At 46.3% G+C, this 25,320-nt stretch overlaps 1 protein-coding gene across 1 annotated transcript in view; it reads right to left on the bottom strand.

Moving 5' to 3' along the window:
• LOC138249528 (ATP-binding cassette sub-family C member 5-like) overlaps nucleotides 1-25,320 on the bottom strand; it is a 2,567,733-nt gene that overhangs the window by 1,661,800 nt on the left and 880,613 nt on the right. Inside the window, exon 10 of the mRNA XM_069203478.1 lies at nucleotides 5,984-6,055. Coding sequence (XP_069059579.1) covers nucleotides 5,984-6,055 — 72 coding nt within the window. The remainder of the gene's footprint in view (nucleotides 1-5,983; nucleotides 6,056-25,320) is intronic.

Genomic DNA, 25,320 nt, shown 5'->3' with positions numbered 1-25,320 from the left:
AGCCAAACCCTCTTTTCTGGCTATTTAGGGTCTCTGTCTCTGGGGAAACTTCAGATAACGAATGCATGAGCTCAGCCGAGTTCCTCTGCATCTCTCTCTTCACCTTCTGATAAGGAATCGACTGCTGACCGCGCTGGAAGCCTGCAAACCTGCAACATAGTAGCAAAGACGACTACTGCAACTCTGTAACGCTGATCCTGCCGCCTTCTCGACTGTTTTCCTGCTTGTGCATGCTGTGGGGGTAGTCTGCCTCCTCTCTGCACCAGAAGCTCCGAAGAAATCTCCCGTGGGTCGACGGAATCTTCCCCCTGCAATCGCAGGCACCAAAAAGCTGCATTACCGGTCCCTTGGGTCTCCTCTCAGCACGACGAGCGAGGTCCCTCGAATCCAGCGACTCTGTCCAAGTGACCCCCACAGTCCAGTGACTCTTCAGTCCAAGTTTGGTGGAGGTAAGTCCTTGCCTCACCTCGCTGGGCTGCATTGCTGGGAACCGCGACTTTGCAGCTACTCCGGCCCCTGTGCACTTCCGGCGGAAATCCTTTGTGCACAGCCAAGCCTGGGTCCACGGCACTCTAACCTGCATTGCACGACTTTCTAAGTTGGTCTCCGGCGACGTGGGACTCCTTTGTGCAACTTCGGCGATCACCGTTTCACGCATCCTCGTAGTGCCTGTTTCTGGCACTTCTCCGGGTGCTACCGGCTTCAGAGAGGGCTCCTTGTCTTGCTCGACGTCCCCTCTCTCTGCTGGTCCAATTTGCGACCTCCTGGTCTCTCCTGGGCCTCAGCAGCGTCCAAAAACGCTAACCGCACGATTTGCAGCTAGCAAGACTTGTTGGCGTTCTTTCGGCGGGAAAACACTTCTGCACGACTCTCCACGGCGAGAGGGATCCGTCCACCAAAGGGGAAGTCTCTAGCCCTTTTCGTTCCTGCAGAAACCTCAGCTTCTTCTGTCCAGTAGAAGCTTCTTTGCACCCGCAGCTGGCATTTCCTGGGCATTTGCCCATCTCCGACTTGCTTGTGACTTTTGGACTTGGTCCCCTTGTTCCACAGGTACCCTAGATTGGAAATCCACAGTTGTTGCATTGCTGGGTTGTGTCTTTCCTGCATTATTCCTCTAACACGACTTCTTTGTCCTTAGGGGAACTTTAGTGCACTTTGCACTCACTTTTCAGGGTCTTGGGGAGGGTTATTTTTCTAACTCTCACTATTTTCTAATAGTCCCAGCGACCCTCTACAAGATCACATAGGTTTGGGGTCCATTCGTGGTTCGCATTCCACTTTTGGAGTATATGGTTTGTGTTGCCCCTATCCCTATGTTTCCCCATTGCATCCTATTATAACTATACATTGTTTGCACTGTTTTCTAAGACTATACTGCATATTTTTGCTATTGTGTATATATATCTTGTGTATATTTCCTATCCTCTCACTGAGGGTACACTCTAAGATACTTTGGCATATTGTCATAAAAATAAAGTACTTTTATTTTTAGTATAACTGTGTATTGTGTTTTCTTATGATATTGTGCATATGACACTAAGTGGTACTGTAGTAGCTTCACACGTCTCCTAGTTCAGCCTAAGCTGCTCTGCTAAGCTACCATTATCTATCAGCCTAAGCTGCTAGACACCCTATACACTAATAAGGGATAACTGGGCCTGGTGCAAGGTGCAAGTACCCCTTGGTACTTACTACAAGCCAGTCCAGCCTCCTACATTGGTTGTGCAGCGGTGGGATAAGTGCTTTGAGACTACTTACCACTCTTGTCATTGTACTTTTCATAAGAGAAAAATATACAAAACAAGGTCAGTGTATATACACATAGCCAAAAAGTTTTGCATTTCCTCTTTTCACTCTTTTCTAAGTGCTGAAAAGTACTTCTAAACTTTCAAAAAGTTCTTAAAAGTTTAAAAAGTTTTTTTCTCTGTCTTTCTAAAAGCTCTGACAAACTTTTTATCTTTTACTATCACTTTAACTCTCTCTAAAAATGTCTGGCACAGGCCAAAATGTTGATCTGTCCAAACTTGCATATGATCACCTTAGCTGGAAAGTCTCTGCATAGAGAGAGGTTTGAGTGTAGGGAAGAATCCTTCTTTAGAACTGTTAATTAACATGCTTAGAGTACAGGATAAGGCCATAAGTGCCCAATCTGTAGAAAAAGTAGCTAATGGTTCTCAATCTGATCCAGGGACTCCCCCAGGAAAAGATTCAGGAAAGAAACTTCCTAGCCTGCCCATTACTAGACAGTCTAGCATAGTTGGTAATGATGATGAGCCACACCATATAAATAGTGTTGTCTCACATCATAGCAAAAGCATTTATTCTCACCATACTGGTAGTGATGTTTCTGTTAGCCAAGCTGTTAGGGTGGCTTCTGTAAGGGACAGGTCTCCTTCTGTCCATTCTCACCATACTTCTGTTTCAAGCCAGTCCAGCCTCCTACAGTACTGCACCCAAGAAGATGGATGCAGGTTCCTGGTTGGTGCAGATGATTTCTGTGGGAGGCTGGCCTGGTTTATAGTGGGTACCTGATGGTGCTTACACCTTGTGCCAGTTCCAGTTATCCCTTATTAGTAGATTAGTAGTGTTCTAGCAGCTTAGGCTGATAGACGTAGCTATAGCAGAGCAGCTAAGGCTGAACTAGGAGACATGCAAAGCTCCTACTAAAACACTTATGTCAAATAGCACTATATCATAAGAATCACAATACTCCGAGTTACTAAAAATAAAGGTACTTTATTTTAGTGACAATGTGCAAAAATATCTCAGAGGATATACTCCCTTAGGAGGTAAGTAAAATACACAGAATATACACACAGACCAAAATCAGGTAAGTAAACAGTTAGAAAAGTAGTGCAAACACTGTAGAATACAATAGGATGCAATAGGCCTAGGGGCAACACAAACCATATACTAAGAAAGTGGAATGCAAACCACTTAGGGACCCCTGGCCTAGTGTAGTGTGTAGAGGGTTGCTGGGAGTGTAAGAAAACACTAAGGGTGTTCAAGATACCCCACCCCAAGACCCTGAAAAGTAGGAGTAAAGTGACCCTACTTCCCCAGAAACACACTGAAGTTGTGATAGGAGATTCTGCAAAGACCACAACAGACTGCAAAGCACTGAAGCCGGATTCCTGGACCTGAGGCCCTGTAAATGAAGGGGACCAAGTCCAAGAGTCACAAAAGTGTCCAGGGGTGGCAGGATCCCACTAAACCCCAGATGAAGGTGCAAAATGGCTGCTTCCGGGTGGAAGAAGCTGAAGATTCTGCAACAGAAGATGTCCCACGGAGTGCTGGAGGATGCAGAGTTGTTTCTTTGCAGAAAGATCGCAAACAAGCCTTGCTAGCTGCAAAGGTCGCGGTTGAAGAAAAAGGGTGCTGCCCGGGCCCAGGAAGCACCAGGAGGTCACCACTTGGAAGAGGAGACAGAGGGGGCCCTCAGCAACACAGAGAGCCCATGTGCAAGAAGGCAGCGCCCGCAGAAGTACTTGAACACGGGTTTAAGAAAACTGAGCACTGCGGTCTTCTCAACACTACAAAAGAGGGTCCCATGAAGCCGGTGGTCAACTCAGCGAATTGAGCAATGCAGGACAAAGTGCTGGGGACCTGGGCTGTGCTGTGCACGAAGAATTCCTTGCAGAAGTGCACAGAAGCCCTAGCAGCTGCAGTTCACGCAGTACACAGGCTTACTGTCTGGCGAGGGGAGGCAAGGACTTACCTCCTCCAAATTGGGACAGATGGACCACTGGACTATCGGGGTCACTTGGATACACCACCTGTGTTCCAGGGACCACACTCGTCGCGGTGAGAGGGGACCCAGAGGACCGGTGAGGGTGAAGTTTGGTGCCTGCATTAACAGGTGGAAGATTCCGTTGACCCACGGGAGATTTCTTCTTGGCTTCCAGTGTAGGGTGAAGGCAGACAGCCCCCAGAGCATGCACCACCAGGGAACAGACTAGAAAGCCGGCAGGATTAGGCACTACAATGTCACTGGTAGTCTTCTTGCTACTTTGTTGCAGTTTTGCAGGCATCCTGGAGCAGTCAGCGGTCGATCCTTGGCAGAAGTCGAAGAGAAAGATGCAGAGGAACTCTGGTGAATTCTTGCAAATCGTTATCTGAGGAAAAGCCCACAGGAGAGACCCTAAATAGCCCCCAGAGGAGGATTGGCCACCTAGTGAGGTAAGCACCTATCAGGAGGGGTCTCTGACGTCACCTGCTGGCACTGGCCACTCAGAGGCCTCCATTGTGCCAGCACACCTCTGGATTCAAGATGGCAGAGGTCTGGGACACACTGGAGGAGCTCCGGGCACCACCCCTGGGGTGGTGATGGACAGGGGAGTGTTCACTCCCCTTTCCTTTGTCCAGTTTCACGCCAGAGCAGGGACTGGGGGTTCCCTGAACAGGTGTAGACTGGCTTATGCAAGGAGGGCACCATCTCTGCACTTCAAAGCATTTCCAGAGGCTGGGGAAGGCTATGCCTCCCCAGCCCTTAACACCTATTTCAAAGGGAGAGGGTGTAACACCCTCTCTCAGAGGAAATTCTTTGTTCTGCCTTCCTGGGACTGGGCTGCCCAGACCCCAGGAGATCAGAAGCCTGTCTGTGGGTTGGCAGCAGCGGTAGCAATTAATAAATAATGAAGATTTGCTACTTCTATGAGTGCTGCAGAATACAGCACACCTAGAACTAGCAAATCACCATTATTGATTGTTCATGTGCAGGTAGGGACATCTTCTTGCACATAAACAATCATTTCCTGCAACCCAGGCACCCTTGCACTATGGTGCAAGGGTTTCTGCGCTGGCGCAAGGCAGCTAATTTTAATGCACCATACACCATACACAGGGGTGCACCATATTTTCATAAATACGGTGCATCCCTGAGTTGCTGAAGTGACGCAGCATGGTGCTGCCAATTTTGGCACAGTGCCACGCTGTGCCACTTTCTCATAAATTAGGCCCACAGTGCAATGTCATCCAAACCCTAGAGCCTCCCCACCGCAGGAGAGAAGCAAGTCTCCTTGAAATCTTTTCCTTGTCATGCCATCATGCTGTTTGATTAAATCATTCTGTACCAATCTGGATTACAGTTGTTGGTTGAATCTTCCTAGGGGCAGTTGGTATCTGTTGCTTGCTGAAACATAAACCCTAGGCTTTACTGTGAGCCTGCCCTGCCCTTCGTCTTTCTGTTTCTTTTCTACTACCTTTAGGAACTTTACTAGTCGCCAGTTTAACTGTAAGTCCTCAGCGGCAAGGCATGCCTTGACCACCTGTCTGAAGATGTGAATGCCTCTGGCTTTAAAGAAAGGACGAAGCATAGATTTACGTTCGGTCAGGAGTCCTGTGCATATGCAGATCAGGTGATCCCAGTCCTCTCCGCCTAGGCTGCTAAGCCAGCAAGTGGTTGTGGATGGACTTCGTTTTCCAGGCAGGAGGTGTAGGAGTTAAGGGAGGACACCCAAGAGGTAGCATAGGTATTTCTCTTTGACAGTTCTGTTAAATTCCATACTCAGGTAGGGTTGCGGAGATGCCGTGATATAGCTGATAGCTGTTAAGTAAAAACCAGCCGTGAGCTGTGCCCGCCGGGGTTGCCTTGTCCGCTAACAAGGAAGCATGTTTCATGGATTTAGTAATGAGTCATTTGTAACATTGATGGGATCCTGCATACTCCCATAGGCTCTCTGCGCCTAGACTCTTAAGAGAGTCATAGAGATAGTTTCTTGAGGGGCAGACTTCCCTGGTTGACAGTTCAGCCCACAGGTGGGTATTCAAAGACCCCGGCTGTGCTCCGATTAACTTAAGCCAATATTTAGTATACGCTGCTCTTCACGCAAGCAGCTTTTGCTTCTGTAGGCAAAACTCCAGTCTTTTTTTGAGCAAGCGTCATGAACCTGGGGAGGCTAATAATAATTTTCTAGGCATATAGAGTTATGAATGCATCTTAATAAAGTGTAAAATTATGTTTATGCAAGAAAATCTTTCTTACCTGACCCAATATAGCTAGGATTAGAGAGCTCTTTCCACTTCCTATACTTCCGCAAATTCCTATCAATTTTTCCTAGGTATACAAAAAAAAGGTACAGTGGGTCAATTAAATAAACGTACATTCATCCAAAATTGTTGCTGCTTATTAAATTAACTTTTAATACACTAGTAACATAAATGCACACACCAATTGACATGCAGTTTGCGCAATTTCAATGTTCAAAGTTCAATGCAGATTTGTTAAAATATATTTTATTAAGCAAACAACCCAACTCTATACAAACAGCAATCAAAGAGTGAGGGGAGCACACTGTTTTCATAGCAACATGAGTATTTTCCGATGCATTACACTGTCTTTATTACAATTATTTATAAAAAGTATAGTGTTTGCAATGTGCTGCTGAGAGTAACAAGCTGGGATGGTGGTACTTGAAATGCTTGCTGCTCAATGTCTCTCAGGTTAAGTGCTACTCCAGTACACAGATATATTCAACAGGCCTGCCAGCTGACTAGCTCTCAACAATCAAGAGGAGAAGGGAGCACACTGCTTGGCATAGGAGCCGAACAATCAATGAAGAGGAGAGCACACTGCCTGATATAACAGCATCAGTTCTCCCTTTCGGATTACTGTAGATGCAGTTCAAAATTACAGCGATTTTAAATTACACATAATAGAGTGTTCACAATGTCCATTTACCATAATGCATCAGCAAGAAAAGAGTGTTGGTATGCCAGTAAGTGTCTCACCTCACCCTTTTCACTGCCTCATGTTTGGATTTACTTGCTAGGGAGTCCCTGTGAATGCACCTCCGCACTTGGAGTATGTATGTATAGTTATTTCTATAGTACAAACCTAGCCAAAAGGCAGTGGAGCACTGTGAATAGCCAAAGGCGAACTTAAAGTCATCGAGTAATAGATGAGGAAGCTCAGTTGTGTAAGGTGAATACATTGTGATGTAGCATTTTATAAAGAGGTGAGTCTTCAGCTCTTTCCTAAATTGGAACAATGTAGGGGCGTTTCTGATTAATACAGGGTGGTGTCTCAGATCAGATGGAAAGGCCTGCTGTTTTTAATTTTTTACACTTGCTAGTCTGCAGCCTTATGGGGTTCTGGCTGTGGGTTTGGAGAAACACCAGAGATGGTGAGTCTTTCTGCAAGAAAAGCGGGGGCTGCCATCTCTTTGTAAATATGCAGCTGGTTATGAAGTTGGTGTGGGCTGCCAAGAGGAATAATGCATTTTCGTTAGGATGGTGGTGATGTGATCATATTTTTTCAAGCCCTGGATGAGATGTGTTGAGGTGTGTAGAATGCCCCTAAGGGTTGCCAATTTGGAGTCTAGGAGGCCATGGAGTAGGGCATTACCACCATCCAAATGCAAGAGTACAAGGGCTTGAAAAGCAGTTCTGAAGTTGCTTTCTGGAAGAAGTGGTTGGACTTTCTTTACAAAGAGATATGGCACCAGGCCATCTTGTTTTTTTGGAAATGTGTTCTTTGAGAGAGAGGTAGGTGTACAGAGTGAATGCAAATGATTTGGCATTCACTAACATATGAAACTGGGTTGTTAGTTGAGGTGGGGGAAGCTATAACAATTAGTAAATAAATATATGCTTAACTCTACTAGCTTGGCACAAAAGCAGTCAGGCTCAAATAAGAGGCAATGTGTAAAGTATTTATGCGCTCAGGACACCGGCAGGGAGGCGGAGGCAGCTTTCTTCGGGCAGGAGCCCTTTAAATCCTTGGAAGCGCTCCCGCCTCGCGGGACGCGCTCAGGACACCGGCAGGGAGGCGGAGGCAGCTTTCTTCGGGCAGGAGCCCTTTAAATCCTTGGAAGCGCTCCCGCCTCGCGGGACGCGCTCAGGACACCGGCAGGGAGGCGGAGGCAGCTTTCTTCGGGCAGCAGCCCTTTAAATCCTTGGAAGCGCTCCCGCCTCGCGGGACGCGCGTGGGCGGCGCCCGGGCAAAGCCCGGGCCAAGGGCGGGCCCGTCCTGCGCCCGTCAGCGACCGGAGGAGGCCGGGCTGGGCCACACCATTTTCATCCTGACTTCCGAGGTTGGTGACCAGTGGACGAATATACTTTAGCTACCCGGATACCTTCCCAATATAGGTGAGCAGTACTTTAGGTCCTCCTGGTGTCTCAGCTTTTCTTAATAAAGCCCCAGTAGAGCGAAAACAGGGTGGGAAAAGGAGAGGAAGAGCACCTACGGAATAGACTGTCAAACTTTGGGGCTGGACTTAAGTGTCTTATTAAAGCTTATTAAAGCAAGATGGGTAGACGGAAGGGGGGGATGCCTTTGGAAAAGGCCGGCAACAATAAGACTCTAGATGGTTTCCTCCAAAAAGCGGTTGGGGCATTAGAAAAAGAAATTGAACTGGTGGAGCGCCGTCTGACTGCCCCCCCACCGACGGAGGCTCCACCGAAAACTCCACCACAACCTCTTCACCCACCCGCTTTTCAGCCTGCCTCGGCAACTCCATCCCCAACCACCCAAACCACCCGAATGCCTGTTGCAGAGCCCCTGGAAAAGGTTATACATCCTCCAGAAACTACACAACCTATGCCAGATAGGCCTGCACCCTCCCCAGAGCATAGCTCAAAGGGCAAAAGGAAACGAGGGGAGGTAAACTTAAAGAATAAACGGGCCCGTGTTTTGAACTCCCCCAATCATGCCGTGCCTACTCGGACCAAGGACTGTACACCTGCCCAAGCTACTAATAATGGCAGCCCAGACATAACCTTTATAATAGATTTTATAAAAGACGAGCTCGCCAAAAAGCTATACCCTATAACAACTCGCCTATCAGCTATTGAGGAGAAACTTGACGGTCTCATCAAACTTAATTAGCCGACCATTTCTTCCTCACTAGACTCACAATATTCCCAGCAATACTTTCCTCCATGCCCTCCAGTCAACAGTGCTAGTAGCCTTCCCCTATCATCAAACACGGTCCAAAATTTTCAATCACTTTGCCCTGATTCTTCGCATCAACCAGTGAAGGCTTCAACTGCTAGACTGGCCAATTCCCCTAAAACTAAGGGGCATATTTATACTACGTTTGCGCCGGAATTGCGTCGTTTTTTTTTACGCAATTCCGACGCAAAACTAACTCCATATTTATACTTTGGCGTTAGACGCGTCTAGCGCCAAAGTCCATGGAGTTTGCGTCATTTTTTAGCGTGGACACCTACTTTGCGTTAATGAGATGCAAAGTAGGCGTTCCCGTCTAAAAAATTGACTCCGAGGCATGTGCAGCGTATTTACACTCCCGGGCAAAATTCACGCCCGGGAGTGGGCGGGTCAAAAAAAATGACGTACGGGCGCTTTTGCGCCGTTTTTTAGCGCCTGGAAAAGGCAGGCGTTAAGGGATCTGTGGGCTCTGAAGGAGCCCAGAGGTGCCCTCCCATGCCCCCAGGGACACCCCCTGTCACCCTTGCCCACCCCAGGAGGACACCCAAGGCTGGAGGGACCCATCCCAGGGACATTAAGGTAAGTTCAGGTAAGTCATTTTTTTTTTTTTTTGTGGCATAGGGGGGTCTGATTTGTGCCCCCCTACATGCCACTATGCCCAATGACCATGCCCAGGGGACAGAAGTCCCCTGGGCATGGCCATTGGGCAAGGGGGCATGACTCCTGTCTTTGCTAAGACAGGAGTCATTTCTATGGGGTTTGGGAGTCGAACAAAATGGGGCAAATCGGGTTGAGGCAAAAAATTTGCCTCAGCCTGACTTGCCCCATTTTTTGACGCCCAAGCTCCATATCCCCCTACGCCGGCGCTGCCTGGTGTACGTCGTTTTTTTCCACGCACACCAGGCAGTGCCGGCGGCTAACGCCGGCTAACGTCATTGATTAAATACGGCGCCCGCATGGCGCTTCAGAATGGCGTTAGCCAGCGCTAATTTTTTTGACGCAAAACTGCGTTAGCGCAGTTTTGCGTCAAAAAGTATAAATATGGCCCTAAGCGCTTAAAGAGTGATCCCCTCTTCCCAAGGTGGACTGATGAAATTGCTTCTTCCATGAATACGGGCACAAAACAGCACAAGGATCAGACCCACCCTCCAGCAGACCGGATGCATAGGGATCTAGGAACCAATATGAGAACTTTACACCTACCACCGGAAGCTTGTCCTTATGTGCTAATGTTCCTAAGCTTAAGCCTAACATTTCTGAATCATTTACAGAACTGAAAAATAAGGTCATTCACTGGCTACATAGATACGCTAGATTTGCTTTTCATATGATACCCTCAATACTAATGGTGAGGAGGGTGGGTAGGGTGGGTCCACTCAAAAACCCTGGTACAGGGGACTGTATTGTTATTAACTTTGATGCGCCTTCCCTTGTCCAACAGCTTTCCTTGATTGTGTGCCAATCTAACCCTCTAGGGGGAGTAACCTCTCTATGTAGGCTCCAGGCTTTCTACCCTCATAAAGCTGTACCAGCCACTAAGGGGGCAACAATGCCACTCAGAGGCCCCACTAGGGTGCAGATGCAGCCTGACCCCCAGCTGAGACGCAGCCCCCTTTCGCTCCCGCTTTCTGAAATTGATTGACTAAAAGCCAGCACTATGTATAGTTCATTTCAGCCTCAAGGTTCAAAAAATTGGGATAAGAAGTGCCCTATAGTTGGAAACATTGAAACACACGAAATAGGGCAAGGTAATTCTGAGGTCGAACAAACCCCTACTGCAGACACCAGAGACCCTACGCCAATTTCCGCACTTGTTCAGCCAGATCTTTCTAAGATGGAAACTAGTATCTGGCTTCCCTCCTGTGTCCAGAGTTCTGAAATTTGTATTGGGGGTGCAAATAAGGAGGGCAAGGTGATTGAGACTAATTTAGCCACGGATTTAATAGACCCCAGTAAGCATGGATATTCACCACCATCTCAGATACCCGAACCGCTCACGTCACCCCCCGATTTAGATGGTGCAAGAAATATCTTGGGCAATACTGTAGTGGGAAATCCAAACTTGACTGGTATATATATGTCTGAAAAGGGTATAAAACCTCCCCACGGCACTCCATTTGCAAGAGAGAACCTTGTGGCTGAAGCTCCCCAAGACAAAACAGATGGCCTAGATACCATTCTTAGTTGGAATATTGCAGGGTTGGAGAATAAAATGAACAACCCTGAATGGGGCAAATTCATAGACAAACATAAAATATGTATTTTCCAAGAAACGTGGGCACTGGAGCCCAAATACAGAATTGGTTATAAAAGTTACTGGGTCCCAGCAACTAAGGTGAATCCAGGGAGACCCTCAGGTGGGCTGCTTATATGGCTTAGCAGTTCCCTTAAATGTCGGATTGAAACAATTGATTTGGGCTGCCCCGATTTGATGGGTTTATCAATACCATCCCTTAGTTAGAAACCACTTTTAATAATCAATATTTATAATAGGAGCCTGGGTAGCAAATATGAGTCCGACACATTGACTATTTTGGACAGCTTTCTCTCTTGTAAATCACCTTCCCACTTTATTCTTATTGCAGGAGATTTTAATGTCACTTTTGAACCCTATTTGCTGGCCCAGGAACTATATAAAGATGAAGACGCCGACTGGGGTATCCCCCAACTGGTATCAAGCAAAAGACCAAAAATAAATAGATTAACACATCAGGTTGTGGATATTACACTGGCACATGGCCTGCGGGCCTGCAATGGTTGTTCCCGCTCGGACCCTAATCTTCACCCTACATTTAGGCGCGGGACACAGAAGAGCCAGATAGATTATATTTTGCTTGACATCCGCTTGTGGGGCTATATGGTTGACATGAATATTGTAGAACATGAGGAAAGCGACCATGAGCCATTGATTTTATCTCTTAGGAATTTATTACCCCTACTTGAAGTCTCTTGTCACAAGAATCACGAACAACAATTTGCACTGACCAACAATAGACGAAATGTTAGATGGGAATCCCTGAGCACCGATACAGTCATCTTGGCATCTGTGTACAGGCAGTTGGCTGCTCACATGGATCGCATATCTCAGCCTTTAGAAGATAGTGGTGGGCTTATAGCAACCCACACACAATTCTTTAATTCTCTAAAAAATCTTTTTACTAAAGAGTCTGCAAAAGAAGTTAAAAAGAAGTGCAACGCAAGGTGGTTTAACGCTGCATGCAGGGAAGCACAGCACAAACTGCTGAGAGCTTTAAGAGGAGGCCAGTCAGATCATATAAGGGAAGCCAGGAAAGATTATAAACAGGAACAAAGTAGAGCCCGTAGGAGATGGGATGAATCTAGATGGGTTTCCCTCCTGGAGTCTGCTAAAATAAACGACACCTCGAAATTCTGGAAATTGGTGGCTGATGCCAGTGAAGAACCTAATCGTTCGCCTGGTGCTTCAATACTCCCTGTAGAGTGGACAGATCACTTTTCCCGATTATATTCTGGGATCACCGGTGTTACTACCAGGGAAGTGAGCCATATCATGATTACTGAGACCCCCAAAATTGAATTTACCTTGGCTGAAACCAAGGCTGCGATCGCTTCACTGAAATGGGGAAAGGCCCCCGGCCTTGACAAAATACCAGGCGATTTATACAAGACAAACCCAGATATATGGGCCCCATATCTGAATCTCATTTCCAATGCAGTAACTGCAGGAGCACCTGTCCCGAGTTCCTGGATGGGAGCAGAGATAGTTCCCATCTTTAAGAAAGGTAACCCCTCTAACCCTGTCAACTACCGCCCAATCTCCTTACTTGACAACTTCCAAAAACTTTTTGCAAAGCAAATTCTGTCCCGTCTAGAAGAATGGATTCTGGAAACCAATGCCATTTCTGATCTACAAGCAGGGTTTAGGCCAGCAGTTAGTTCCATAGATCAGGTGCTAAGATTTTTAACAATAAAATGGAAGACTGTGGAAGTAGGAGGGGGCAACCTTTTTGTAGTTTTTATTGATCTCAGAGCCGCATTTGATTTGGTCCCCAGAAACCAGCTATGGCTGACACTAGCCAAGATGGGTATCCCACACGGTCTCTTGAAACTTATCGCCCGACTACACGAGAATACTTATGCATAAATCAGGAGCGGTAAGGATGGCGATCTAACAGAAGCAGTGGCTATTGAGAGGGGAGTCAGACATGGGTGTGTTTTGGCCCCTACTCTTTTTCTTCTATACATAAATAATTGTATTAAGTATTTAGCAAATTGCATTAATGATTCCCCAAAGCTGGCCGGGATCAAAGTTCCATGCCTACTTTATGCAGATGACACTATCCTCCTGTCTAAATCATCCATGGGAATCCAGAATCTGGTTAACCAGTTCAGGGTATTCTGCAGAGATTACGGGTTAGATATAAATGTTAAGAAAACCAAACTCATGATATACAGTGCCCCGAACAAGAAGCTTAGAGCAAACATAAAGATGGATTCAACTGACCTGGAGAGGGTAATGGAATACGATTACCTGGGCATCAGACTATCTGATAAGGGCAGCTGGGAAGCAGCCATAAGGAAAGGGGCACTAACCATCAGCCAAAGATGTGGAGTTATAGGACGTAAGGCTTGCACTGCAATAAGCCCCCCTCTGACCCTTATCTCTGAAATTTACAAAGCCCAAATCCGTGCTGCGGCCCTATATGGAGCAGAACTTTGGGGATCTCACAGACAACTGGACACTCTTCAAATCAAAGAAAATAATTTCCTTAGACACATATCCAGACTAGGGAAGGGCACGCCGATGCTCCCCCTAAGACTGGACCTGGGTTTAAATAGTATTAAAGATACAGCATACTTAAGACCACTTCTGTACTGGGTTAGACTATGGAAAACGGAAGAACTTGAACCCTTCAGGTCAGCAGTTAAAGAACTATTGCCACCTTGCTACGGATGGGAAAAAGTACGGTGGCTAAGGGAGATGAAAGCGGCTTGGGTCAAACTGAATTTATCCCATTATTGGGAGAATCCCGAGATGATTCCTGGTAACGCTAGACGCCTGATCAAAGATCGATATTGGGAATAAATTCATGAGGAATCTCTCGGCTCAGTTGGGTTAGGTCGGCTGACAGCAGAGTTTCTGCTGGTCAAGCACGAACCTCTGCCTGAAAGCTTCCTGGATCTCCCTATACCAGCCCGTGCCCGCTCTTTACTACTTCAGTTCAGATATGGAACATTGGCAGTTAACAGCTTTACGGCTTGCTGGTCGACTAATAGTCCTTTATCTGACAAATGCATAAACTGCCATCTATGCAAGGAAACTTCTGAGCATGTCCTATTTTTCTGTCCTAGAATGTGTAAATATGACACTTCCATGCTGATAGTGAGTTCTGTTTCTAAATTTTTGGCAGCAGCATGGAAAATCCGCAGTAGAATCATTACAGATCTTAATCCACCGGTTGAAGAACGGTCTAGAAGTTAGCGAACTAACACCCTGTCACAATAGTCTGGGATTTTAAACACAAACATCATAAGCGATCTATCGAGGATATAAGACTGTATCTCCGAGCATGTTGTCTAGTGGGTCACCCCAATTGAAGTGATTTATAGCTCCCTAACACATATAATTTTATAAATGGCAAGATGCAATTTATCTGATCAACTTATTTAAGAGAACTGACTAACTTAGGGCTCCATTTTTCCACTGGCTGACTTCTAACTTTTGCAAATAGGAGCTATTGTATGTAGTTTTTATGTTTTATTTTATGTATAAATCTGTCTTAGAACGGTTTACACGTTTTTAACAATTGATTTGTATTATTTTAGCATTTAGCGTCTTGTGTAGGGTAAGATTCAGACACTATTTTAAGAGTCTTGTCTTAATTATTTATGAAACTTTTTTATGTAGTTTTATGATCCTTTTTTTTATATAAGCAGTGTACTAATTGCTAAATGTCTCTTTTTTATTCGATGGTCTATGGTTTTTATCCTTCTGTATGTATGATTATTTTTTAATTTCTCAAATGGTCCAAACCTGGACCGAATAAACTATTGATTGATTATTTATGCAGCTCTCAAGGAGTCACAAAGTGAAAACACAATACAAGAACAAACCAATCTAGGGAAGTGGATTCATTTTTAATAAATAAAATGACATAAAAATTATGCAAATCCAATATGTACATGCAAAGACACTCGCAGTTATCTGATCATGCTGGACTGGAGGAAAGTCCAAAGTTGAAGCCAACGATAATAGAGCATGGGTTGGATAGAGTTACCAGGTTAATCCAACTGAAAAATTACGTTCTCAAGTCATAAACAAAGGGTGCAGTTCATACTGGCGGGGGCGCAAGGAGGAGACTGTTGACGTGAGGAGGAGGTTGAGCATTGCAAATGGCCTTTGCTGTAGCACAAAAAGTTGGTTGTCACTGGAGCTTTACGTTGGTTGATCGTCATGGGCAGTCACTGATGGCTGGGAAAAGCAGGTCTTGTTGAAGCTTCACGTTGGTGGTCATTGTAGGCAGTCGGTTTCCAGAGCGAAGAGGTCTAGTTGGTGCTGGTCAGCTGGATAATTGCAGGGAGGATCTGGGAGCTTGTGTCTGCGTAGCTCACACAGGAGGTCAGACAACTGACCCATGGAGTCACTTCGAGTAGCTGGGTTCAAAGTAAAGAGGTCCAATTTTCCTTCTTCAGTTAGCAGGCAGTATCTCTTCCTCAGACAGCAGGACAGTCCTTCTTCTGAATATTCCAGAGGTCCAGGAGTGTTCTGATGAGCAGTTCTGAAGGTTCCCACTTTTAAACCTGGTGCCAGCCTTTGTGTGGGGGAATTCCCTAGTCTACCCTGCAAATTGGTTCTGGTAATTTCTTCCCTTCCCCTTGTACAGGCTCCAAACTGTCTAATGTGACAAAGGCAAGGGCAAGCCTGGTGTCAGTTTTTGTGTGTGTTGCAAGCAGGGCCCTTTGAAGTGCAACCAGGGCAGAGAACATATTCTCCCTGTTCATCCTATCAGGTAGAACTCCCTCCCCTCACAACTAGGTTTATTTTTTCACTTTCTAGAAGCAGTAGACAGCCCACAACAGCAGAGCCATTCACAGTTTTGTGATCCAGTACACCGGCAGACCGGAACACTTGGTTTGAGGAGGAAAATGCCAACTTCCTAAAAGTGGCACTTTCAAATTTGTAATTTAAAATCCGACTTTACCATTAAAGACGATTTTAAGTTACAATTCATTTGAGTGTAAACATCATTTCTCTAGCAGCTCCCAATTTGAAGTTAGCACTTATTACATGTAAAAAGGCAATCAAGTGTTAGTCTGTGGGAGAGATAGCTTCACAACAGTTAAAAACGACTCCAGGGGTTTTTCACTCCAAGGACATGTAAACTTAAACCAATATGTCCTAATTTTAAAGACCATGCACCCTGCCCTGTGAGCCTTTAGGACCCACCTTGTGGGTGCCTAATAATATTAAAAAAGAAGGTTTAGGACTGGCAAAATGTTTATTTTGCAAGGTTAAAATGACAGTTTAAAACTATGCTATGAGCTGTAGTGGCAGGCCTGAGATATGTTTTACAGTGCTACTGTAGTGGGTAGCACAACAAGTGCTGCTGCCCACTAATAGTATTTAATTTAAAGACCTTGGGTATAGATAGTAGCTGTTCCAGGGAACATACAAGTAAATTAAATGTGCCAGATGAGTGCAGGCCAATTTTACCATGTTTTAAGGAGAGACCTCAAGCACTTTAGCACTGGGAAAGTGCACAGAGTCCTAAGGCCAACAAAAACGTGCTCAGCAAAGAGTGAAGGCAAAACATTTGGGGGGAATACCATACCAAAGATTTCGGGTCTAACAATCCTGCAAACCATCTTTAAGCATCCTGCGTCTTACAACAAGAGATTCAAGGCTTCAGGGGGACATTTACAACCCCCCTCTTTCCGTGGATAGTTGTAGGAGGCTGGCCTGGCTTGTAGTGGGTACCAATGGTACTTACAACTTGAGCCAGGTCCAGTTATCCCTTATTAGCAGCTTAGGCTGATAGAGATAGCTATAGTAGACCAACCAAGGCTGAACTAGGAGACATGCAAAGCTCATGCAATACCACTTATATCATATAGGTAATACATCATAAGAAAGACAATACTCATAGTTACTAAAAATAAAGGTACTTTATTTGAGTGACATTGTGCCAAAAATATATCAAAGGATATACTCCCTTAGGCGGTAAGTAACATACACAAAATATACACAACTAACCAAATCAGGTAAGTAAAACAGTCTGGAAGTAGTGCAAACAATGAAAAACACAATAGGATGCAATAGGCCTAGGGGCAACACAAACTATATACTAAGAAAGTGGAATGCGAACCACGTAGGCACCCCTGGGCAGGTGTAGTGTTCGAGGGTCGCTAGGAGTGTAAGAAAACACTAAGGGTGTAAAGGAGACCCCACCCCAAGACCCTGGAAAGTAGGAGTAAAGTACTAATATTTCCCCAGAAATACACTAAAGTCGTGATAAAGGCTTTTGCAAGGACCACAACAGACTGCAAAGCACTGAAGACGGATTCCTGGACCTGAAGACCTGCAAAGGAAGGGGACCAAGTCCAAGAGTCGCTAAAGTGTCCAGGGGGGCAGGAGCCCACTAAACCAGGATGAAGGTGTAAAATGGCTGCCTCCAGTTGGAAGAAGCTGCAGGATTTGCAACAACGAAAGTAAGTAGGAAGTTCTTCTTCGTGCAGAAGATGTCCCACGGCGTGCTGGAGGATGCAGAGTTGTTTCCTTGGCAAAATACAGCAAAAAAGCCTTACTACCTGCAAGAGACGCGGTTGGAGAAAAAGGGTGCTGCCCGGGCCCACGAAGGACCAGGATGCTGCCGCTTGGGAGAAACGCTAGAGGGGGCCCTCAGCAACGTAGAGAGCTCACGGACAGAAAGGAAGCACCCATAAAAGTCCTTGAACATGGGTTCAAGAATTCTGAAAACGGCGGTCGTCTCAACACTGCAAAGAGAGGTCCCACGACACCAGAGATCAACTCATGGAGCTGAGCATCGTAGGACGGAGTGCTGGGGACCTAGACTCGGCTGTGCATGCAGGATTTCTTGGAAATGTGCACAGAAGCCCTTGTAGCTGCAGATCACGCAGTGCACAGAATTACTGTCTGGGGAAGGGAGGCAAGGACTTACCCCCTCCATATTTGGACAGTTGGACCACTGGATAGTCTGGGTCACTTTGGTCCACCAACAGTGTTCCAGGGGCCACGCTCGTCAGGATGAGAGGGGACCCAGAGCACCGGTGAAGCTGATGTTTGGTGCCTGCTGAAGCAGGGGGAAGATTCCGTCGACCCACGGGAGATTTCTTCGTGGCTTCCAGTGCAGGGTGAAGGCAGGCAGCCCCCACAGCATGCACCACCAGGAAACAGTTAAGAAAGCCGGCAGGATTAGGCGCTACAATGTCGCTGGTAGTCTTCTGGCTACTTTGTTGCAGTTTTTCAGGCATCCTGGAGCAGTCAGCGGTTGATCCTTGGCAGAAGTCGAAGAAAGAAGTGCAGAAGAACCCTGATGAATTCTTGCAAGTCGTAATCTGAGGAAAAGCCCACTGGAGAGACCCTAAATAGCCCTCAGAGGAGGATTGGCCACCTAGTCAGGTATGCACCTGTCAGGAGGGGTTTCTGACGTCACCTGCTGGCACTGGCCACTCAGAGGCCTCCAGAGTGCCCCCACACCTCTGGAAACAAGATGGCAGAGGTCTGAGACACACTGGAGGAGCTCTGGGCACCACCCCTGGGGTGGTGATGGACAGGGGAGTGGTCACTCCCCTTTCCTTTGTCCAGTTTTGCACCAGAGCAGGGACTGGGGGTTACCTAAACCTGTGTAGACTGGTTTATGCAAGGAGGGCACCATCTGTGCCCTTCAAAGCATTTCCAGAGGCTGGGAGAGGCTACCTCTCCCCAGCCTTTAACACCTATTTCCAAAGGGAGAGGGTGTAACACCCTCTCTCAGAGGAAATTCTTTGTTCTGCCTTCCTGGGTCTGGGCTGCCCAGACCCCAGGAGGGCCGAACCCTGTCTGTGGGGTGGCAGCAACTGTAGCTGCAGAGAAAACCCCAGAGAACTGGTTTGGCAGTACTGGGAATCCATAGTGGAGCCCCCAGGATGCATGGAATTGGCTCCCCAATACCAGATTTGGAATGGGGGGACAATTCCATGATCTTAGACATGTTACATGGCCATATTCGGAGTTACCATTGTGAAGCTACATATAGGCATTGACCTATATGTAGTGCATGTGCGTATTGGTGTCCCCACACCCAGAAAGTCCGGGGAAATGGCCCTGAACTATGTGGGGGCACCTTTGCTAGTGCAAGGGTGCCCTCACACTTAGTAACTTTGTACCTAACCTTCAGCAAGTGAAGGTTAGACATATAGGTAACTTATAAGTTACTTAAGTGCAGTGAAAATGGCTGTGAAATAATGTGTGCGTTATTTCACTCAGGCTGCAATGGAAGTCGTGTGTAAAGGTTTGTATGAGCTCCCTATGGGTGGCAAAAGAAATGCTGCAGCCCATATGGATCTCCTGGAACCCCAATACCCTGGGTACCTAGGTACCATATACTAGGGAACTATAAGGGTGTTCCAGAATGCCAATTAAAATTGGTAAAAGTGGTCACTAGCCTATAGTGACAAATTTAAAGGCAGAGAGAGCATGCACACTGAGGTTCTGATTAGCAGAGCCTCAGTGACACAGTTAGGCACTACACAGGCATACACATTTAGGCCCCAAACTATGAGCACTGGGGTCCTGGCTAGCTGGATCCCAGTGAGACAGGCAAAAACATACTGACATACATGTAAAATTGGTGGTAACATGCCAAGAAAGATGGTACTTTCCTAGAATAGTTCCATCACATTTCCTACTGATACTCAGGACATCCTACAACAGGAAGTGCTAAAATCCTATAGGATACCATAAGAGCCTGAAATCTGCAAAATATCTTGCCCTGTTGTCCTTCTTAAGGACCTGAGTGTTTTCCAAAAGTTCTCTTGAAGGATTCGGGGGTAACTTTCTAATGAAACTGGCTATAAAGATATCACCTATAAAAATAGATGATAATAGGGAGACACTATTTATGATCAGACGTTCTCTAAGTACAAAGTCATATTTTTGTATTGGAAGCAATGTAAGTTCCACTTAGCAAACAGATATTCCCACTCCCACGTAAACATATGAATGACACCTCAATGCCAACCAAAATCCTTAGGCAGTATTTCTACATGGTACAATTATACTATAGTCCAGTGGTTCCCAACCTTTTGACTTTTGTGAACCCCCGCTTTATCAATAATGGAACCCAGGGACCCCCTCTGATTCATCATTGGAATCCAGGGACCCCCACTGAGTCATTACTGGAAGCTTGGGACCTAATTTGTCATTATTTGTTAATATTTTTTCATATTCTAAGCAGTCGCGGACCTCTTAAGAAGGCTTTGCGGACCCCCAGGGGTCCCCGGACCACAGGTTGGTAACCACTGCTATAGTCAGCCTGCACGAACAAATTCAGTAACAAGAAGGACAAGGTATCACCTCTCTATGCAACTATTGGGCTCAAGATGCAGAGAGAATTCCAATCTGCACGAAAGGTTAGCATTTTATTCAAGGACATTCAGGTTATACATGGAATCCCATCTTCTCTTTGGGAATACATTATATCAAAGGAGCTTATACTTACAATGCTAGCAGTACACTAATAGCTAATTGCAAGAGAATAAATAAGTGCCTTTACACTACAAGAAGTGAAAATCTGAGATGCTGCTGGTAACAGAGCAGCAGGATGCTTGATACATTTGGTATAAATGGTCAGTACACAACTCACGGTAATCTATAATAATACACGGTTTAGGCACCGGTTTTACAACACCAGAATTACTTATTTCATTGTTAGAAATAAAACATTTATGCTCTATAGACTTCTTAACGTATCTGTTTAGTGCTAAAAATAAGGATTGCTGGCGGTGACTGGAATCATGATGTGAAAAGAACAGATGATGGACGGAATGCTGAATTATGCAAACCCAGATCTGTGACTGGGGGTGAATGTGCGATTGGTTCTGCAAACGGAAGTCCACCATTTATGTTTGTTTAGATCATGATGTAGCTGGGACTGATGATTAATCTCACTCAACCATTTGAATGGCCTTGAAGGTTTCTTGGTCTACCAATATACAGTGCTTAATTTGTGATTGTTGTTTCCGGTGCTGAGCACCGGCACTTATTTTTGAGGGCCGGGGCTTATTCTTCTGCCTCAAGCATTTGCTGCGAGCAAAAAGCACATATGGGAAAGACGGAGGAAGGTAAAAAACAAAATAGCGTCACAAAGGGAGAAAGTAGAAAGCTGCAAGAGTGAGCTGAAGGAGCAGGGAGTGGCTTTGTATGGATTGAAGAGACCCGAGATGGCTTCAGGATTGCACTGCCTCAGTATTCTGTGTTCACACATTTAATTGCAACAGCCGCGGGTTTAAGAGGAGGACTTTGGGCACCGGCACCTTTTTATTCACAAATTAAGCACTGCTAATATACCTACCATGCTGTGGCCTTTTGGTACTTAATGGGACTGAGAATACTTCAAAAAATAATCAAGGAAGCAACTGAAGGTAAGCAGTACATCTTTATATTTAATGCCATCCACGTTGTCAAAAGCAGTGACTGGGGAGACTTGGGGACAAGTCTGGGAGCTCCCACCGGGGGCTCGGTCTGTGGGGGTCCTGGGAGCAAGGCAACACCGGCTGATATCGTGGACCTGGGCTGTGGAGCTGGGGTGCAGCGGGTCTTTGACGTTGGTGCTCCTGCCTTAAGGTGCCCACTGTTCTTTCAGGGACCTGCAAGAAGAGGGACAAAACAGTGCAGCTGGGTGACTCTGAAAGATGTCCTCTGCAATGCTGATGTTCCTCACAGGCTGGTTTTCAGATCAGGGGCGGCTCCTGTCGGGGAAAAGCAGTGGAGTGGGGGGCTCAAAACAAACAACAACATTACAAATAAAAAAATAAGTAAAAATCACTTACCTGACTCGCCACACCATTCTTTTGTTTTCACTCACTGCAAGCAGAGGCTCCCAGCCTGCCCTACAGTCAATTATAACACTGCTCTCATGCTGCTGGCAGCATGAGAGCAGCGTTAGGATTGGCCTGAGCGCCCTAGCTTGGCACTCCCAGGCAGACTGGGAGCTTCGGCCTGCTGTCTCCAACCCAGCAACACAGTGCCGGGTTGGAGAGAGCTCAGTGCGTATGTGTGTTTGGCCATCCTGAGATGGGTGGCCAAACACACATGCGCATTGAGGAGAGTGCACACCACTTCCCCTCCGTGCTCGTCATACCCATGGCTCCGCCCCTTGAAAAATAAAAACAAAAATAAACATTTGCAGCTGCTGCTTAGGAGCCGCTGCTGCTTCAGATACGATGTTGGAATCCGGATTGGACTTCAACAAGTCTTGGTAGTTGCAAGGGGTCTGGTACCCCAGGTAATGGTGCAGCTTGGCTTCGGTTGATCCTGATGTTTTGTCACTTGGAGGGGAGACGGGACTGGCCTCTTGGAGCATGGTGACCTCTGTCTAGGTGGCTGCTGCATCTGTGGATCCGGTGGTCAGCAGAACGGTAAACTGGACGTTGCGGCTGGTGCCTGCAGGAAGCAGGGAAGTGGCTCCTCCACTCCAAGGGATATGCTGACGGGCTGGCAAAGCGCTGGACAACATCCAAGGTTTTTGGAGTCCCCACAGCTGCAGGACGAGTCGGGATGTTGTGACTGTCAGTACAGACACAGGTAGGCAGTCAGGATTTTGCGCCAAAGGTTCACTAGTTGTACACAGTTCTTGCTCCTTTGGCTCTTCTTTGTCCCCTTCTTCTTGGGTCAGATGAATCTGTTCTCATGGTGTCAGAGGGGCACATAAATACTCAATTTAGGGGAGTGTAGAGTAGTAGCCAATGGGCTACTTACCCTTGGGGTGACTACACCTCCTGTGTGACCACTTTCTGTGGGGAGTGGGCACAACCCTATCCCTGAATTCTTAGTTCTACCAAAATCAAAATGGTGTAACTCTCCTTTCTCGAGTGTCCATTTTGGGTAGCCCATCATAGGGGTGTGGCTGGCCCAAACGTGGAACACGCCTACTGCCTAACTAATTTTCCCACCTGTCCTGGTGCCAATTGGGCCTAAGGGTTGGTGGATGGCAGCTCCGAAGGCTGGGGAAGCCAGAGTTGCATACCAAAGGAGGCAGGGTCTTTGAAGTTCCTGGCCTTGGTATGCAGATTCACTAGCCATCCTACTGGAGTAGTTGATAACTTCCTCCTCGGGACCAGGCATTTTTTCTGGCCTCTGAGAGCAAGGGCTCTCGCCTTCAGGGGGGTCAGAAACATGTCTGTGGTGGTAGGCTAGTTGAAACCAGTCAGCCAGCACACTAAGAGACTAGTGGGTTTTTAGGGGGCACCTGTAAGGTACCCTCTGGGTACACATCATAATAAATCAAAGGCTGGCATCAGCCTGGATTTATTAAGACAAGGTGTTTAATACAAAACACCATAGGTTTCAGTGAAGCTTTATGTAGCTGGGGAACTCGTAATGACGAGTGTCCAGTACATACCTTAAGATGGCTTGACTGTTCACTTGCCATGTCCAGCAATCGAACTAGACATCACAGGGGCATCTGCTTGTGCAGATATGTCCTTACATCAAATATAATAATCTTGCTTTAGGGCTCTAAGGTGTGCTGTAGGGGTGTCTTCCATATATTTAGATGCAGTGAGTGGGGCATGGCACACAATGTGTGTGCCTTGTCATGTGGGGCATGGCACACAATGGGTGTGCCATGTTGTGTTTTCATCTGGTTTGAATCAGGACACACAGACTGCAATGGCAGGTGTGTGCAACTTTTTTTAGGGAGTCCCTGAGTGTGACACAATACATGCTGCAGCCATTAGGAACTCTCTCCAGTACCCAGGCCATTACTAGGGATTTACCTTCTACACCCCGGCCCGACAGCTTAGCTCCATTGACCTTGCCCTCGCCACTGTCCCACGCATCCGCAGAACAACCACCGGCGGCAGATCATTCTCGCACTATGCCACCAAGACATGAAACACTCTTCCCACCCACCTGCATCAGACCAAGCACCTCCTTACCTTCAGGAGAAATCTCAAGACATGGCTGTTCGAACAGTAGCAGCCCCTCCCCCAGCACCGTGAGACCCTCACGGATGACTAGTGCGCTTTACAAATTCCCTGATTGATTGACAGAGGTATAGAAGTGTGTGCCAATTGTTCTCATTTTACCTGTTACGGGAAAGAGCACTGGCACTGGGGACCTGTTTAGCAAGAACCCAGTGCACCTCAGTCAAAAAACCTCGGTACCAGTGGGCAAAAAGTGGGGGTAACCATGTCCAAAAGGGGCACTTTCCTACACTTCTGAAGTGTCTGAGTTGATCTGCAAAAACATTATTTTTGCGTTGGCTCATACAAGGTGATACATATTTCCAATGTGACTCCAGCTATGGATTAGTTCAGCTTCAGACCTAATGCCACACAAACATAAAGGCTGCAATTCTTCCCCCTGACATCGGTTCTATCTAATTTTTCTATGTCCACTGAGACAAGGGGAAATAATCTGACTGAACAGATTATTAGATGCATTTTAGGCCTTTCTTCTATTACCATCATCTTTTATGCTACTGTCACTCTTCCTGTCAGAATACAGAGCGGAATGGGTGATGATGAATCTGCCAGAAGATAAGTCTATGGTTGTATGTCTTAACACTGTATACAGAAATATCGCCTGACATAAACATTTTGTTCTAAATCTAGGACACCATATTCTGACAACCATATTCTGGTACTGAACCACTCCTACTCACCAGAAGAGTGTTAACAATGGTAGAAAATGTATACTTCTGATGGCAACTTCTGGCAAGAGGTGGAGTGAAAGGAAATAGACGGTCCCTCTAAACTAGAAAGACTGCAAAACCGTACTATTGAAGTAGATCCCACTTTTCGATTGCAAATGCAGACAAAACTGCCTTGTAAATGTATGCAGGGGAAATCAAGTTAACTTGACATATGTTCATTACTAGCATTTGCCTAACCAAGCTGCAGTAGCTACATTACCACTAGTGGAATACACACTGATCACTTTAGGTGTTTTTTCTTTGCCACAGAATAACACTGATATAGAGAACTATCAGTGTGAAATGGTTTGCTTCTATGAATGGCCATCCCTTTTCTTCCACCAGCAAAGTTGACAAACAGTTGGTCGTTGTAGGAGGCTGGCCTGGCTTGTAGTGGGTACCAGAGGTACTTACACCTTGTGCCAGGTCCAGTTATCCCTTATTAGTGTAGAAGAGGTGTTTCTAGCAGCTTAGGCTGATAGAAGGTAGCTATGGCAAAGCAGCTTAGGCTGAACTAGGAGACATGTAAAGCTC

This window comes from Pleurodeles waltl, chromosome 8 (genome assembly GCF_031143425.1).
Source record: "Pleurodeles waltl isolate 20211129_DDA chromosome 8, aPleWal1.hap1.20221129, whole genome shotgun sequence".
Lineage (NCBI taxonomy): Eukaryota > Metazoa > Chordata > Amphibia > Caudata > Salamandridae > Pleurodeles > Pleurodeles waltl.
This window is presented reverse-complemented; position numbering and strand designations above follow the sequence as displayed.